This window comes from Ammospiza caudacuta, chromosome 33 (genome assembly GCF_027887145.1).
Source record: "Ammospiza caudacuta isolate bAmmCau1 chromosome 33, bAmmCau1.pri, whole genome shotgun sequence".
NCBI lineage: Eukaryota > Metazoa > Chordata > Aves > Passeriformes > Passerellidae > Ammospiza > Ammospiza caudacuta.
Window position 1 is genome coordinate 4,030,065 of NC_080625.1, and position 16,837 is coordinate 4,046,901.

Consider the following 16,837-nt stretch of genomic DNA (forward strand, 5'->3'; position numbering starts at 1 on the left):
AATATGGTTAAGAATACTGGTAGAGAGATGCCTCTGCCCCAATTAAGGTGCTAACGAGACCAAATCCAAAGTAGATTTTATTAAACAGTAAATGTGAGGTAGAGAGAGAGATCGAAAAAAGGGAAAAGGAGGGGAGAGCAAGTGAGTGACAGGGACAGAGTGGAGCAGGGCAAGTGTGACATTGTCCCCTGTGTGTGTGTTGCCATCCCACGGTGGGGGTTTTACACCTGAGCCAGTTTGGGTAAGGGGGGTGGTGTTCACCCCCTGAGCAGGGATTACCCCACTGTTTCAGGGTGCAATGTAAGATGTAACCAAATGCATGTTTTCAATCACCATCTTCATCAACTGTTATAAACAGGTGGGGCAGTGTTCTTTATCTCTTCCATGACTCAGCCCTGATAACGCCCTCCAAGGGAGATATCTTCTGTGAATGTGCCATTGAGTGTCAATGCAGGACTGATAAAATTCCATCATCCCATTGTGGGATGCTCCGCCCAGGGGGAGGATCCGAGCATTCCTACCTGGATATAGGCTGAGGCTTGAAGCACCAGGAGCACCTTGCCTACTGGATTCCCAGAGGACAAGAGCTCCATAACAACCACTGGACCTTCAGAGGAAGACCAGACCCTTCTACAGGATCACTGCTTTGACAGAATCATGTTCATCACTCCAACAGGACTGCACCCACCATTTAATGGGACTGCTACCACCACCTTGACCAACAGGGTGTCAGGTTATATCTTGACTCTGTCAGTTTAAGGCAGTGTTTCTGTATCATTGCCTTGGTCCTAATTTTCTCATTAAATTGTAATTCTGACTTAGACTTTCCTTCATGTTTGCCGTCAAACCAGTACAAAACTCAATGTGCTCATCCCTTGTTTTCCTCCCAAAACAAAATTTCCCATTCCCAAACCTTCACCTGATGGAGGAGAAAGTTGCGAGGAAGAGGAAGATGCCCTGGGAAACCCAGGCAGGTGAGGAGGAAGTCAGTGCTCCTTTCCCCCTCTCTCCTGCTCCAGCTTCCAGCCCAGCACTGCCCCCGGCTGCAGGACAACCCTGGTGCCAATGCCATCCTGCAAGTGATGCACTGGGGAGATCTCCTTCCCCTTCCCTCTGGCACGGAGGCCAATCCCATCCTCTCTTTCTCCTTCCTTCCCCAGGTAAGGAGCTGAGGATGGAGACCAGGGAGGAAAAATCTCCACATCAGAACCTTGTGAAAGAGGCCATTTTGAGCGACTCTAGTGCAGAGGAATCCAACATGGAGGAAATGCCACAGAGATCCCACAGGAGGAGGGGCTCCAAAGCCAGCCCAGGATTCTCTGAGGAAGAAAGAACCACCCAGAGCCAGGAAGGGGGACAGAGCTTTAGGCAGAGCTCAGAGATGGTGGTTCATGAGCAGCTTCATGATGGGGAGAAGCCCCACAAGTACTTGCAATGTGGGAAGAGCTTCAAACAGAGCAAGCACCTGGTCAGCCACCACATGATCCACACCAGGGAATGGGCCTACGAGTGTGGGGAATGTGGGAAGGGCTTCAGCTACAGATCCACCCTTGTGACCCACCAAGGCATCCACACTGGGGAGAGGCCCTGTGGGTGTCCCCAGTGTCAGAAGAGGTTTCACACCAGCTCCAGGCTCCTCCAGCACCCACAGATTCACTCGGAGGAGAGGCCCTTCTGCTGTCCTGACTGTGGGAAGGGCTTCAACCACAGCTCCCACCTCATCAGGCACCAGTGCATCCACACAGGGGAGAGGCCCTACCAGTGCGCCACATGTGGGAAGAGGTTTCACACCAGCTCCCATCTCCTCCTGCATGAGCGGATTCACGATTCACACAGATGAGAGGCCATTTTGCTGTCCCGACTGTGGGAAGGGCTTCAAGCACAACTTCACCCTCATCAGGCACCGGCACATCCACACTGGGGAGAGGCCCTTCGAGTGTCCCCAGTGTGGGAAGAGCTTCATCCAGAGCTCTCACTTGACAAGACACCAACAGAGCCACCAGTAAGGGAGGCCCTGCAAATGCCCCAGCTGCAGGAACAGCTTCATGCACTGCTCTATCATCATTACCCATGGGAGAACCCACATTGTGATCCATTTTCCCTGTGATCAATGCTGGGAAGACACCTGCCCGTCGTCCTGCCCCTGCCCTTGACATGATGTGGGATTGAAGAACATGAGGGTCTGGCCATGGCCCTGTCATTACATTCACTGCAACCTCAGGTTATTGCCAGGGGCAGGAAGGGGACTCTCTATGTCTCTTTCCCTGAGGAGAGGAGTGCCCTTTCCAGGCAGGGGGAAATACGTGGCCAGGGAGACCCAGTAAGTTGTGTTTTAGATTTCCCTGTAAACAGTTTTATTTATCCCTTCTCTTATCAATATTGTTTCTGTTCTGTATGTTTCTTATCTCGTTGGTGTTCCCAATAATTTGTTCTTATCCCAGCCCGGGATCTTTGCCTTTTGTGCTTTCCATGGGAGGTAGGAGGGCAGTGAGGGCAGAGCAGTTTTAGCAGGAGCAGGAAATTGGTGAATCCCATTCCTGAACCCCGGCCCGTGGAAACCGAGCATCCCAGCTGGTCCCAGCCCTGGTGGCCATGGCAACAGCCTTGGGAGCGGGTCCCTGGCTGGGGCTGTGGGAACCTCTTCCCTCTGGTGCCCAGGCACAGGAGTGGAGGGAACGGCTGCAGCTGAGTCGGGGCAGGCTCAGGTTGGATGTCAGGAAAAGGTTTTTGCCCAGAGGCTGCTGAGGCCCTGCCCAGGCTCCCCAGGGAAGGGTCACAGCTCCAGGGCTCTCGGAGCTGCAGCAGCGTTTGGACAGCGCTGCCAGGCCCCGGCTGGCATTGTTGGGGTGTCCTGTGCAGGGCCAGCAGTTGGACTGGAGGGTCCTGATGGGTCCCTCCCAGCTCAGCCAATTCTGTGGTTCTGGGATCCCATGAGCCTGGGGATGGGACTGCCAATGGTTGCCATGGCAATGGGCTGTGGCTGCAGGCCTGAGCTGGTGTCCATGGCAACCACCCCTGGCATGGGGTCTCCATGGAGCTGCTGAGGGACTGACTGTAGCAACAGTGGCCTGTTGATAGTTGCCATGGAAACTGACCATAGCAACAGGGGGCCGGTGATGGTTGCCTGCTAAGGATTAGACTGTTACAGGCTCTCAGAGGGGTTCCATGGGGACTTTCCAAGAGTCTCCAGGCTCTTCCAGAGCTGGAATGTCACACACAGAGACAGGGGCTCCATGGAGATCTCCCAGGGCTTTCTGGGATGGTGAAGAGCCCTGTGGTCAGAGGCAGTCTCAGCCATTCCATGGTGACATCCCAGGGGACCTTGGGCTGCAAAGGCACCGATCTGTCACAGGCACTCACGGGGGCTCCACGGTGACATCCCAGGAGTCCCCAGGCTGCCAAAGAGCCAGGATGTCCCAGACACTCACAGGGGTTTCTGTTACGGGCAGAGTGGGGCCTTCAGGCAAAGTTCATTAGAGAAGCTCCTGTTGGGTAACAAGGCACAGAAAGGATCCCCAATAGCCCCCATAGATCCCCAAATGTCACTGTTGAGTCAGAGATGACACAGACTCAGATCAGAAGGCTAAAGGGCAAAAACCACCCGTTTATTCAATCCTCTTATTTTATACCTTGGTTTGCTACAGGTGGACCTCACTGGTCCTTTAATCAACACATTTCATATGATTGGCCAGTTAAGACAACACCCTTCAGTAAACACTTTCATGAAAAGAACCAACTTTTTACAAACATTGTCGGGGCACCAGTTATTGATGTTTATTTTATGTTGAGCCTTTTTGGGGACTCCCTGGATGGGGTAAACCCTCCTGTAGCAATTCTGTGCCAGATAAAAGGAGATGCACAGGACTTTTTTGGTCTTCAGCTTCTTGTTTATTGTCATCTTATCTAAAGTTTTGCATTGCTGTCCACACCAGGCTCAGCACGCTGGAAAGACACCTCAAAATGGCCCTAAAATGCACGGTTTCAAGGTCTTTTAATGTTGTCTCATTCAATTAACTCTTAAAATGTGCATTATTTTTACTTATCTGCCAATAACTCATCCCTTGACTATCCACATAAACTCTGCACTGTGCTTTCCTTGACCAATCACCCTGTGCCACCAACACTGCAGAACATGGAGTAGATGAAAAAGAAGACAGGGACTACACCCCAATTCCTCCATCTTGCTTCCTATCTACAATATACTAAAAATCCCAAAACCTAAATTTCTCATCGAAGTGACATACTACACTACTCTCCATTATCTATTTCACACTTTGGTAAATTCTAATCTATATCAAAGTCTTGGAAGTCCTCTCCATGGAAAAGGTTAAAGACAGTGTTTCTCTGGGGGTCAGGACCCCTCAGAGCAGACAGAGAAATATTCCCTGTGCCCTGAATTGCCACACATTTAGCCTAAAATCCTTTAACCCTTAATATGTGAAGTTATCCAAAAATGTTCCAGGTAAGCAGGATTATAAGGAGAAGAAATAGAGAACAGAAAGACAGCAGATCCATAGAAAGACACACACATAGGCACCAACTGCTGGGGTACCAGCATTGCTAACAGAGGAACTCCAGGCAAAGGCAGGATCCAGACCATAAGCTGGCCTTGTGCTCCGGCTTTTAACCCGCTGGGCCTTCATGGGTCTGCCCCTGGGGTGGGACTGCCAGTTGTTTGTCCAATCAGAGCCAGGGTAGGCACCAGCTGCTAGTGTGTGATTGATTGACAGATCAGCCAATCAGAGCCCGGTTAACACTGCCCCTGCTATGTGACTGACAGGTCTGCCAGGCCAGGGCTGGGGATGGGCCTCTGTTCCCCCACAAACCAAGGCCTGACCAGGCCCTGGCCCTACACGGGCATTCCGAGCATCCCAAGGTGTCTCGGGACATTGATCTCATCCAGCCTCTGACAGTGACCACAGTGACAGGAACCTCATGGAACCAAGGGTCCACGGTGATATGGTGGACCTCCGTGTACTGAGGAGTCCATTGTGGCTGAGAGGCAAGATGTCTTCACAGACTATTCAATGGGTGAATGTAGGGATGTTAGCATCTTTGAAATGGGTCTTAATGTCTCTACTAACTTCAAGAAACATTTTAATTACAGAGGCTGGACAGCTTGGTATAGGAACGTGCTTCTTGTTGACGGAGTGACAAAACTATTCTTTGTTTTCTTAAAAAGGAAAAAAAGCTCAGAAGTTTCTCTCCTCAATTATGTGAAAAGACATTTCATAGGAAGCCTCCTGAAACAGAAAAGGGTGTGCACAAGCCTGAACTTCTGAACTCTGGGTTAAAATCACTGGTTCAAGAGGGGAATATGGGGTAGGGGGTTCAAAAAGTCTGTATCGTCTGAGTACCTCAGCCAATGGGGAAAGGAAGGGGGCAACATGTGGCTAGGAGCTTTGATAAAAGGAGGCTGATCCCTCTTGAAACTTCGAGGAGAAAACTCCATGGGCATGTGCCCTGGTGGATTCTCTCCCTTTATTCCATTAAAGTTGAAGGACTCCTCTGTCTTCTTTATGGACACTGGCTTTTCACAGTGTGATTTTCCATACATGACACCATGGAACATCACAGAACCAGGGAGCCATTGTGACACATCAAGGCCCTGTTGGAACAGAAAAACCATTGCTGACAGTACAGAACTCATGGAACCAAGGGGCCATTGGAACAATGCACATCCAAGGACACCATGGTGACACTATGGAACCTCATGGAATCAGGGAGACCATTGTGACACTCTGGTACCTCACAGAATCAGGGGGACCATTACGAAATTCAGGACACCTGTGGAACCAAGGGTCAAGGATGAAGCTGTGGGGCCCATAGAACCAAGGAGCCATTGGGACACAGTGGGACCGCAGGGAGCCGAGGAGCCATGGTGACATTGCAAGGGCTCAGGGAAGCATGGGGCTATTGTGACACTACAGAAGAAAGGAGAACAATGTGACACTCCAGGGCCTCATGGAACCAAGGAGACCATTGGGACACTGTGGGGCCCTATGGAACCAAGGGCACAGGGAACAGGTATGGCTGGTTTGGCCTCCCGGGGGCTGCTGGACAGGTCTGGCTGACCTTGGCATGTCAAGGCTGCTTCTCCTCTGCCCCTGAAGCACTGGGACTCTGGGCTTTCCTTCCTATGGGAGAGAATTGTCCTTGCCCTGCAGGAGCTCATGGCCAAAACAGGGATTCCTCTCCCAAATTTTCTTATATGCAAAGATTGTTCCCAGATGAAATCTGCCAGGAGAGACAGATCTGGATGCCTTGGCCACCCAGGGGCCACCTCTCATCTGCCTTTGAAACACTGGGATCATGTGCTTTTCTTTCTTATGGGAAAAAACCATCCATCTCGACCAGGTGCCCATGGCCAAAATTGAGAATCTGCCTCCAGAATTCCCAACATCCAAGGATAGCTCCCAGACAAAAGCTGCCAGCACTGACAAGTCTGGCTGGCCTTGGCTTTCTGAGGGCTGGCACTCATCTGCCTCTGAAACACTGGGGCTTTGTGCTTTCCTTCCTAATGAAAAGGACTTGTCTTCCTGTCCAGGCACCCACAGCCAAATATGAGATTGCACCTCCAAAATGCCCAATGTCCAAGCATAGCCCCTAAACAAAAGGTGCCAGGACAGACAGGTGTGGCTGTGTTGGCCTAAGGGTGGCCACCTCTCATCTTCTTCAAAAACACTTAGACTTGGCATTTTTCTTTCCTATTGGTAAAAACCATCCATCCTGACCCGGTGCCCATAGCCAAACCTGGAATTCTACCTCCAAAACTCCGTACATCCAAGGATTGCTCCCAAATGAAAGCCAGACAGGTCTAGCTGCCCTTGCTGCTTGGGAGCTGTCCCTCACCTGCCTCAAAACACTGTGCTTGATGCTTTCCTTCCTCTGGAAAAGAACCATCCTTCTTCTCAAGGAGTCCAAGGTCAAAACTGAGATTTCTCCTCTGAAATTCCATATATCCAAGGACTCCTCTATGACAAAAGCTGCCATGACAATCAGGTCTGGCTGGCTTGGGAGCCAGGACAGGAGCCACCTGTCTCCTCTTCTGCCTTTGAAACACTTGAGCTCCGTGCTTTCCTTCCTCTGAAAAAGAACTGTCATTCTTATCTACAAAGAAATGGCCAAAGTTGGGATTCCACCTCCCAAATTCCCTATATCCAAGGGTTGCTTTCATACAAAAGCAACTAGAACAGAGAGGTCTGGCTGACTTAGGCCTCTGATGGCCACCTTTCATTTGCCCCTCAAATATTGGTGTTCCCTGCTTTCCTTCCTATGTAAAAGAACCGTGCTTCTCCTCCAGGTGTCCATGTCTGAAATTGGGATTCCATCTCCAAAATTCTGTATATCCAAGGGTTGCTCCCAGGTAAATCTGCCAGTACCATCAAGTCTGGCTGGCCTTGGCCTCTGGTGGATGCCCTTGCAACACTGGGGCTGGGTTCTTTCCTTCCCATGAAGATCCCTGGGACACTGTGGGGACCTCATGGAACCAAGGGGATCATTGTGGCACCACTGGAGCCCATGGAACCAAGGGGATCATTGTGGCACCACTGGGGCCCATGGATCCAAGGGGATCATTGTGGCACCACTGGAGCCCATGGATCCAAGGGGATCATTGTGGCACCACTGGAGCCCATGGAACCAAGGGGATCATTGTGGCACCACTGGAGCCCATAGATCCAAGGCGATCATTGTGGCACCACTGGAGCCCATGGAACCAAGGGGCCATGGTGACCCAGTGGGGCTTCATGGAACCCAGAGACCATTATGACTCTGTGGGGCCTGATGGAACCATGGAGACCATTGTGACCCTTCAGGGCCTCGTGTCACCAAGGGGGCATTATGACATCTCAGGGTCTCAGGGAAGCAAGAGACCACTGGGACACTGTGGGGCCCCATGGAACCAAGGGAACAGGGAGCAGGTCTGGCTGCAAGCACTGAGCCCGGCCGGGGTCACGGAACCATCTGCAGGCCCCGGGTGAGATATGAACTCTTTCAGTGCTTCCATCCTCCCTCGAGTCAGAGAAAAGGACAAAGTGCAGGCACATAGAGGAGCAACATGAAGACGCCAAGGGCAGAGAAGAGGAAGTTGTGTCCCAGATGGGAGGGATGAGGAGATGTCCTGATCTTGGGGCTGAAATCCTCTTGTAACACTATGAAGAAGGATGTAACTGATACATCAGACTCTTCTTTTCCCTGTATCGCATTGAAAAGTACGAGGAAATGACTTGTTCAGCAAAGGCCTGCATGCTAAAATAGCAAATGTCAAAGTAGCTGTGATCCCATGAGAAGTTTGAACATGGAAAAAGGGAAGCGTGATGAGATCCTGTGCCTTCACAGGGAGAAGAAAAAGATGTCCTCAGAGATGAAGATGATTTCAGAAATAGATGAGGAGAACCTTTGCTCTTACACAACTCATCTTTTAACTAATACCCCATAAGTTGACATGGCCCATAAACACAACTGTAAAAGAGCTTTGAACCACTGGGAAGGTGTGGGATCTCAGCACCTCAGGATGGAGGTGCAGAGAGGCCGAGACCACCCTTGGGGGGCTCGGGAATCCTGGAATGTTGCCAGAAGTGTCTGGTGGCAGGATTTTGATCCTACACAGGAGATGAGACCTGTATGAGGACTGGGAGGATTCCACTGGGTGAATGGTGAAGGGATAAGTTAGTTAAAGTGTAAAACACAGGGTTTAGGATTTTGGTACAGGGGGGTCTAAAGAAGTAAGATGGAGGAATTGGGGTGTGTCCTGTCCTTCTTCTTCTTCTTCTTGGCCTCCATCTTCTGTGGTGGTGGTGGCACTTTGGGATTGGTCATTACTAAAAGTGCACCGGTTAATAAGAGTAGAAAGTATTGGAGAAAAATTATAAATATTGTACACGTAACTTTGGGTATAAAGATAAGTGACCGCCCGGGGGCTTCAGCAGTGTGCCCATGGCTGACTTGCTGTGCAGACCTCTGTCGGGCTGAAAGAAAATCTTTTAGATAAACAATTAATAAACACCAAGACCGAGACAAGATCAGAAGTCTCTCCTCGTCCTTTGAAGCGTCGGCTCTCCAAGGCCATCCCTGGGCCTTTCCAGGCCACCTAAACAGCAACACAGAAAACCTTACAGGAGGGATGTCACAATTGCAGATTTTTCTGGGCAGTTGCTATTCATGGAAATTGAGAGCGACAAGAGAAGTGTCTCTTCTGGACAAGTCTCCGTAGCATGAAAGAGAGACTCCTCTCCTTAATTGAACTCAAGAAAGACTATTCTAGTTGGGGTAAACTGACTGAAAATTCTAGGTTTGTCTCTTTATATTGCCAGTAAGAAAGAAAAGGTTGTAGGGAGAGGAGAAGTTTTCTGAAAGTTTTGTTCTTATTACTCTTTCTTTTAGTTGCTATTAATGAACTTTTCCTTATATCCTCTTAAAGTTTTGAGCCTGCTTTGCCATTCTCCTAATCTTATCACACAGGAGGAAATGAGTAACTATATTCTAGTGAGTGCACTGGTAATTAGCCAACACAACCCACAACAATAAATGCCGCATGCTCCAAGAAATCTCCAATTGGTGAACCAAAACCACTACAGAAATATTTCTGATGAACTGCACTAGAGCAGAGGGAATTCAAGGCAGAGCCATGGTTTGTCAGGACTTGCTTGATCCTAATAACCCCTATGGTGCATTTGGAGCTGAGACGTGGAATCTCAGGGTCTGAGAGGAGATTGCACAAACCTTTCCAGGAGTCAAAGTCAGAAGAAAACCCCAAAGTGTCTCAAATCATGGATGCATCCGACTGAGGTCCATCTGCTACACAGGCTCGTCATGGACTCCTTGGAGGAGAGATCTGGAGGCCAGGATGGCACAAAAACTTCTCAGAGATTCAGTGTGGAAAGGAAAATCCAGAGTACCTTAAAAATCTTGAGTAACTCAAAGTATTAATGAGCCCCACTACATGTCAATACAAAGCTCTCAAGGGACTCGTTAAAGCAGATAATTACGGCCATGATTGCAAAAACTTCTCACAGAGTCTGTATCAAAAGGGAAACATCAAGTACCTTAAAATAACTGAAGTACCTTGAATCATTAATGAGCCCACTGAATGTTGTTACTGACAAAGCCTCTCCAGGGACTCATTACAGCAAATAATTGGAGGCCATGATTGCACAAACCTCTCAGAGACTCAAAGGCAAAAGCCAAACCCAAAGTCCTTTGAAAAACTCTGTGAGCATTCAGGAGCCCCCAGGGCCATTACTGAGCAAGGCTCCCCAGGGACTCCTTCCAGCAGATCCTTGAGGCCACTGGGATGTGGGCTAGGGGGGGATGCTGAGGGCAGGACAATGGGCTGACAGTGCCCAGCCTGGCTGGGGCTGTGCCAGGAGGCCCCAGTGCCTCAGGACAAGGTGTCTCCTCCCAGCCCTTAATGGCACAGAGCCTGCTGTGCCCCAGGGCACCAAGACTTGGCTTCTCTTTGTCCCCACCTGTCATCACTGCCTCCAGTTCTCTGCTCTGCCTGGGGCCTGGGGACACTTTCTCAGTTGTGTTCCTCAGTGGGACCCATTAAAAGACCAAGAAACTTTGGAGTTGGATTCTGACTTGGAGCTCTGGAGAGGTTTCTTCAGCTCCCTCTCAGGGACTCATGTTCAGGGCCTGAGCACAAAGCCTGTGCTGCTGAGCTGGGCTGGGCTCGTGGCACAGAGGCAGCTCCTGATAACCAAGAAGAGCTTCAAAAGCACATTTCTCTTGATGAGCAGCTCTTCTGCCAGCCCAGCAGGGCCGGGGCACTGCCTGCAGCCACCCTGGGCACAGCACAGAAGCACAGAGAGCTTCAATCAGTCAGGGCTGGGAAGGTGCTGAGAAGTGTCTGGGGCTGCAGGACAATGCAGCTGCAGCTCCTGGAGCCATCTCCTGCAGCTGGAACATCCCAATGCCTACAGACCCTGTGAGAACAATTCTGAGTATTTTTGGTTCAGGGGAGGTGAAATGCTCATCAAACTCTGATATGCTGAGGGGTTCTAATCAGTCATAGAATATTTCCAAGTCAAGGATTCTAACAAAAATGAGAAAATTTCCTAAGACTTTGAAATCAGTTTCCTGCTTTTGGAGAATGGCAAGAAGGGGGGATAAATATCAAAGGTAGGTTATGAATTATTAATTATGAATTTTGACAAGTGTCTGAGGCATCTGAAACTCTTACTTTTGGTGATTGTAGGGTCACAGGAGATCCCTAATGTGCTTTCAGTCTTTCTGTCCATGGACAGCAACAGCATCACCTTTGCTGGAGCCATCAGGCTCAGTCTGAGCTCTCCTTTCTCCAAGCTGCAAATAGAACCTGCCTCCAGCCAGTGCCCTGCAAACAACCAGGGTTCTGTCAGGCCAAGGAGAGAGCACAGAGATTTGGGGTCTGTGAGTGTTGGCAGGGAGAGATTGGGCACATGGAAACACCTGCAGAAGGGAAATCTCCAGGAAGCAGAGAAAAGATTGGGCAATGAGAGGAAACAAAACCCAGCAATACTGTGGCAGGGAGAGTTTAGAGATGTCCACAGGACCCCCTCCAGTGCAGCCCCTCCCTCTGAAAAAGCCCCCTCCCTCCTGTGCCCCAGCCAAGCCTCTGTCCTCAGGACTGGGGCTCCAAGGCGTGCAGCCCCTCCTGTGCAGGCAGAGCTGCAGCAGAGCTGTGGGGCAGCTCTGCAGCCCTGGGCCCAGTTCCCTCTGCAGAGCACAGGGCTGGGAGCAGCTGCCTGGCACTGGGGACTCTGGCAGGGGGCACAGCTGGCTCAGGGTGACGCTGTCCCCAGTGCCTGGCTCTGGGCAATGCTGTCAGTGCAGCCAGGGAAGGAGCTGCATCTCCCTCAATTCAGTGCCATCATAAGGACACTTGGGACTCTCTCTGAGATTTCAGTCCAAGCGGGGAGCTCCAATCCAGGGTACAAACCTGTCCTACAGCCTCTCTGTGTTATCTGAAAGCCCCAGGGTGAGACACAGAAATTCTAGGTTGAGAAAATGCCATTGGGTTGGTCAAATGAGCCCTGTGTGCCCTTGGGTGCAAATGTGGGGCTGAGACTATAAGAAAGCGATGGACATTTGGTGGACTGTGGGGGATCCATATGCTCTCAGCATTATCAGGATGGTTTTTAAAGGAAACATCAGAGCATTATCATCCTCTGTCTGAGAATGCTGAAAGCCCACAAAACCTGGGAGACAGACCACCTCCCCTCACTCTCCACTCATCACTTTGCCTCAGACAACTCACTCTGTTCTCCATGATGGCAGCAGAAATGCTGAGAGTTTCTGACATCCAAAAATAGTCAGCAGAAGAAAGGGAAGAGGAGTATAAAATCTCTAGAATATTTAAACAGACTTTCCCATTCCTGGGGGTGCAGATGTTAACAGGGCCTTCTGTGTTAACAGGGTTTCAAAGTGGAACATGAGGACAGGTCCCTGTCCTCCTCCCACATCTGCATAGCAATGTTGAATTATAAAAACACTGTATGTAGTTGCCCTGAACCTTAAGTCTCACTCAGGCACCAACAGCCAAGGCTCCCCCACTTGGAGCTGAAGGAAAATCTGCTAGAAAATCAAAAGGGTGTTAGAGGGTTACAGGAGAAGGATCTGTAGAAAAAGGCTTTGACTTTGCTGGAAGAAGTTCCTCCTTACATGTCACTGACCTTTCTCCATGAACAGCTACCCAAGTACAGACCCAGAAAATGTCCAACAGCAGCTCCATCAGCCACTTCCTCCTGCTGGCATTGGCAGACACATGGCAGCTGCAGCTCCTGCACTTCTGCCTCTTGCTGGGCATCTCCCTGGCTGCCCTCCTGGGCAATGGCCTCATCATCAGCGCCGTAGCCTGTGGCCACCACCTGCACACGCCCATGTTCTTCTTCCTGCTCAACCTGGCCCTCAGCGACCTGGGCTCCATCTGCACCACTGTCCCCAAAGCCATGCACAATTCCCTCTGGGACACCAGGATCATCTCTCATGCAGGATGTGCAGCACAGCTATTTTTCTTTGTGTTCTTCATTGGATCAGAGCTTTGCCTCCTGACCATCACGTGCTACGACCGCTATGTGTCCTTCTGCAAACCCCTGCACTACGGGACCCTCCTGGGCAGCAGAGCTTGTGTCCACATGGCAGCAGCTGCCTGGGCCAGTGGCTTTCTCACTGCTCTCATGCACACAGCCAATACATTTTCCCTGCCCCTGTGCCATGGCAATGCCCTGGGCCAGTTCTTCTGTGAAATCCCACAGATCATCAAGCTCTCCTGCTCCAAATCCCACCTCAGGGAACTTAGGCTTCTTGCAGTTAGTGTCTGTTTAGAACTTGGTTGTTTTGTGTTCATGGTTTTCTCCTATGTGCAGATCTTCAGGGCCATGCTGAGGATCCCCTCTGAGCAGGGACGGCACAAAGCCTTTTCGACCTGCCTCCCTCACCTGGCCGTGGTATCCCTGTTCCTCAGCACAGCACATTTTCTGACCTGAACCCCTCTCTCCATGTCCTCCCCATCCCTGGATCTGGCCCTGTCAGTTCTGTACTCGGTGGTGCCTCCAGCCCTGAATCCCCTCATCTACAGCCTGAGGAACCAGGAGGTCAAGGCTGCAGTGTGGAGACTGATGACTGGATGATTTCAGGAACATTAAAATATTGCTCGATCCTGACAATTACATGGAAGAAAAGTAATCTTTGATCTATTTTGTTTCACTGTAGTGTCTTTTTCTGTGTTTTACTTACTATCTCTTGTCAATAGAAAATGTTCATTGTTTATGCCCTTTCTCATTTTGTTTCTCTCCGCCTTCCTGTGGCCAGAGACTGTGTCAATGAGGGGCTGCGCACTTGGTGTCTTTAAAGGAATTAAAGGATCTCCCAGCAAAGTTTTCTGCAGAGATGCCGTTATGTTGCCTTCTCTGGAGCTACAGCAGCAATGTCTGTGTTCAGAGCTGGGGGCAGATCAGTGCTGGCCCAGCAGCTGTGCCCAGCAGCAGCAGCACTTGGTGTTGCCAGTGCTGCTGCCATGGGCCTGCCCCGCTGCCCTGGTGGCCCTGGTGTTGCTGTAGGGCCTGAGTGCTCTCGGGGCTGGGCACAGCCCTGGGGGTGGCAGTGCCAGGGCTGCAGCAGAGACAGGCCATGGGCACTGCTGGGGCAGCGCTGACGCCTCAGCCAAGGGCCTGGGGGCTCCAGGCTCCTTGCCCAGGCTCTCTCAAGAACACACCCAGGCCAATGCTCAGCACAGAAAAGCCCCGTGAGCAGCCCCAGGCTGGCCATGGGCAGGCTGGGGGCAAACAGCATGGCTGGGGCTCTGCAAGGGCCCTGGGGCAGATGGGAAAGAGCAGCAGAGCAGGGGCTGATCCATCCCCAGTGTGCTGGACAGCCCAGGGCAGCGTCCCAGAGCGTCCTCATGGAGCTGCCAACAACATTCCCCCTCTGCAGCCCTGGCCTCTCCCCCAGCTCACACAGGTGCCCCATCCTTGCAGGCACAGACACAGCAGCACTGGCTCAGCAGCCCCTGTTTGCATTGCACAGATGTCCTTGTTTAGGGCAAATTTGTTAAAGAATCTGCAAAGGAGGGCCCCTCCAGGAAGCAAAACCCACACGGCCCCTCCCCCCAACCGGTTCGGGAAAAATTCCTCGGAGAGAATTGGAAAGAACCTGTTTATTTCAGGCACAGCACCCCCCAGCACTCAAAATGAACAATACCCGATGACACTGCTCTGAGAAAGATGACAAAATCAGAAAGTCTCTCTCGGGGGTGGTTGCTCTGTTCTCAGTCCCTCCGGCGCTGGGATTGCTGCTGCAGCCGAACGGTGTTCCCGGGTCCCAGTCCGGAGCAGGTTCGAGATGGTCACAGAAACAGGAGAGGAGAAACAGTCCAGGAAGGGATGTGGACTGTTTAGCTAGAACTAGCTAATAAGCAGAGGCCAAAGCAGAGCAGAAGTGAGAGCAGAAAAGAGAGCAAGCAAAGCAGCAAGCTGAAAGCAAGAAGTGAAAAACAGCCCCTTGTACTGCTCGTCTCTGTGTCCCTGATAAGAGAAACCCAAACAAAACTTTGACCTTTCAGAGTCGGTCTTAAAGGCACAGAACAGATGAATGGGGATACAAGCATCATAACGTCACCCCAGGACATTCCACCCCCTTATCCCCATATCATCAACATACTACAACACATCATACATTATTCATACAAAATTTCCATCTGTTTCCCCAAAATTACAAGCAATACCCACCATGCCTTCATCACATCCCCACACTGGACCACTGAATCCAGGCCCTATATTACAGAGCTGCAGAGCCCCTTTTCACTTTAGTCACCTAAAGCTCCATCTATCACTTGCTCAGACCTTCGACACTTACACATTTCCTTCTCCCTCTTCCACTTGCCCAGACCTTCAACTCTTACACATTTCCTTCTATCTCATGTCTGTATGGTTTAATGTACAGACAATGGCAGTAACATCCAATGAACAGCAATAGTGCATATCATTCTTACCCCACAATCAGATCTCCCTGAACAACAACATTGTGTTGTTCCATCTCTTTGCATTATCCACCACGTGCAACCTGGTGCCTGAGCAAAGACAACCCCACGAATGGGTTTGTCTGTACTCCAGGCAGAATTGATCCACACAGTCTTCCCTAACAAACCTCTGATATGTACCACTGGGACTTTGTCTCCTTCTACTACATTCAGGGACTCAGACTGGGCAGGACCTGCTTGGTTGGTGGAACCTCGGGTGTTGAGGATTAACCAGATTAACCAGATGCTAAATACTACTCCCAATTTTTGAAAGATCCCCCACCCAAAGCTTTCAACTGGGGTTTTTAGTAGTCCATTGTACCTCTCCACTTTTCCTGCAGCTGGTGCATGGTAGGGGATATGGTACACCCACTCAATGCCATGTTCCCTAGCCCAGGTGTTGATAAGGTGGTTCTTGAAATGAGTCCCATTGTCTGACTCGATCCTCTCAGGGCTGCCATGTCTCCACAGAACTTGCTTTTCCAGGCCCAGGATGGTGTTCCGGGCTGTAGCATGAGACACAGGGTAGGTTTCCAACCATCCAGTGGTGGCCTCCACCATGGTCAACACGTAGTGCTTGCCCTGGCGTGTCTGGGGCATTGTGATGTAGTCAATCTGCCAGGCCTCCCCATGCTTGTGCGGACCACCGCACACTGTACCAGAGGGGCTTCACTCGCTTGGCCTGCTTGATGGCAGCACACGTCTCACAGTCATGGATAACCTGAGAAATACTGTCCATGGTTAGATCCACCCCTCGGTCTCGTGCCCACTTATAGGTGGCATCCCTGCCCTGATGGCCTGAGGCATCATGGGCCCATTGAGCTAGGAATAACTCTCCCTTATGTTCCCAATCTAGGTCTATTTTGGACACCCCTATCTTTGCAGCCTGACCTACTTGCTCATTGTTTTGGTGCTCCTCATCAGCTCTACTCTTGGGTACATGGGCAGACCTTCACAGGCAGTTTCCCTACCCTGGTAGCAATGTCTTTCCACTCTTCAGCAGCCCAAATTGGTTTTCCTCTATGCTGCCAGTTAGCCTCTTTCCACCTTTCCAGCCATCCCCACAGAGCATTGGTTACCATCCATGAATCAGTATAAAGGTAGAGCTTTGGTCACTTCTCTCTCTCAGCAATGTCCAGGGCCAGTTGAACAGCTTTGAGTTCAGCAAGTTGGCTTGATCCACCTTCTCCTTCAGTGGCCTTGCCACCTGTCGTGTGGGGCTCCATACGACTGCTTTCCACTTTCGGTTCATTCCCACAATGCGGCACGAACCATCAGTAAAGAGAGCGTATCGGGTATCTTCTGCTGGCACTTGGTTGTATGGTGGAGCTTCTTCAG

At 50.7% G+C, this 16,837-nt stretch overlaps 2 protein-coding genes across 2 annotated transcripts; both read left to right on the forward strand.

Annotated features, from left to right (window-relative positions):
• Positions 1-1,174: 1,174 nt before the first annotated feature.
• On the forward strand, positions 1,175-1,840 carry LOC131570205 (zinc finger protein with KRAB and SCAN domains 1-like). Its single transcript, XM_058822548.1, has 2 exons — positions 1,175-1,552; positions 1,652-1,840. Exons 1-2 carry the CDS (start codon positions 1,175-1,177, stop codon positions 1,838-1,840), a joined length of 567 nt encoding a protein of 188 aa, XP_058678531.1.
• A 10,855-nt stretch (positions 1,841-12,695) lies between these two features.
• LOC131570206 (olfactory receptor 1J4-like) lies at positions 12,696-16,478 on the forward strand. The gene is made up of 3 exons (XM_058822549.1): positions 12,696-13,109; positions 13,479-13,583; positions 16,356-16,478. Exons 1-3 carry the CDS (start codon positions 12,696-12,698, stop codon positions 16,476-16,478), a joined length of 642 nt encoding a protein of 213 aa, XP_058678532.1.
• Positions 16,479-16,837: the final 359 nt, after the last annotated feature.

Bases quoted from the DNA above. Each gene is read 5' to 3' on its own strand.
- LOC131570205 (XM_058822548.1), top strand. From the start codon at position 1,175: ATGGAGACCAGGGAGGAAAAATCTCCACATCAGAACCTTGTGAAAGAG. The intron at 1,553-1,651 runs GTGACCCACCAA...CAGCACCCACAG, and splicing joins TCAGCTACAGATCCACCCTT to ATTCACTCGGAGGAGAGGCC.
- LOC131570206 (XM_058822549.1), top strand. From the start codon at position 12,696: ATGTCCAACAGCAGCTCCATCAGCCACTTCCTCCTGCTGGCATTGGCA. The intron at 13,110-13,478 runs TGTGTCCACATG...TGAACCCCTCTC, and splicing joins CCCTCCTGGGCAGCAGAGCT to TCCATGTCCTCCCCATCCCT. The intron at 13,584-16,355 runs GCTGCAGTGTGG...TTCCCAATCTAG, and splicing joins TGAGGAACCAGGAGGTCAAG to GTCTATTTTGGACACCCCTA.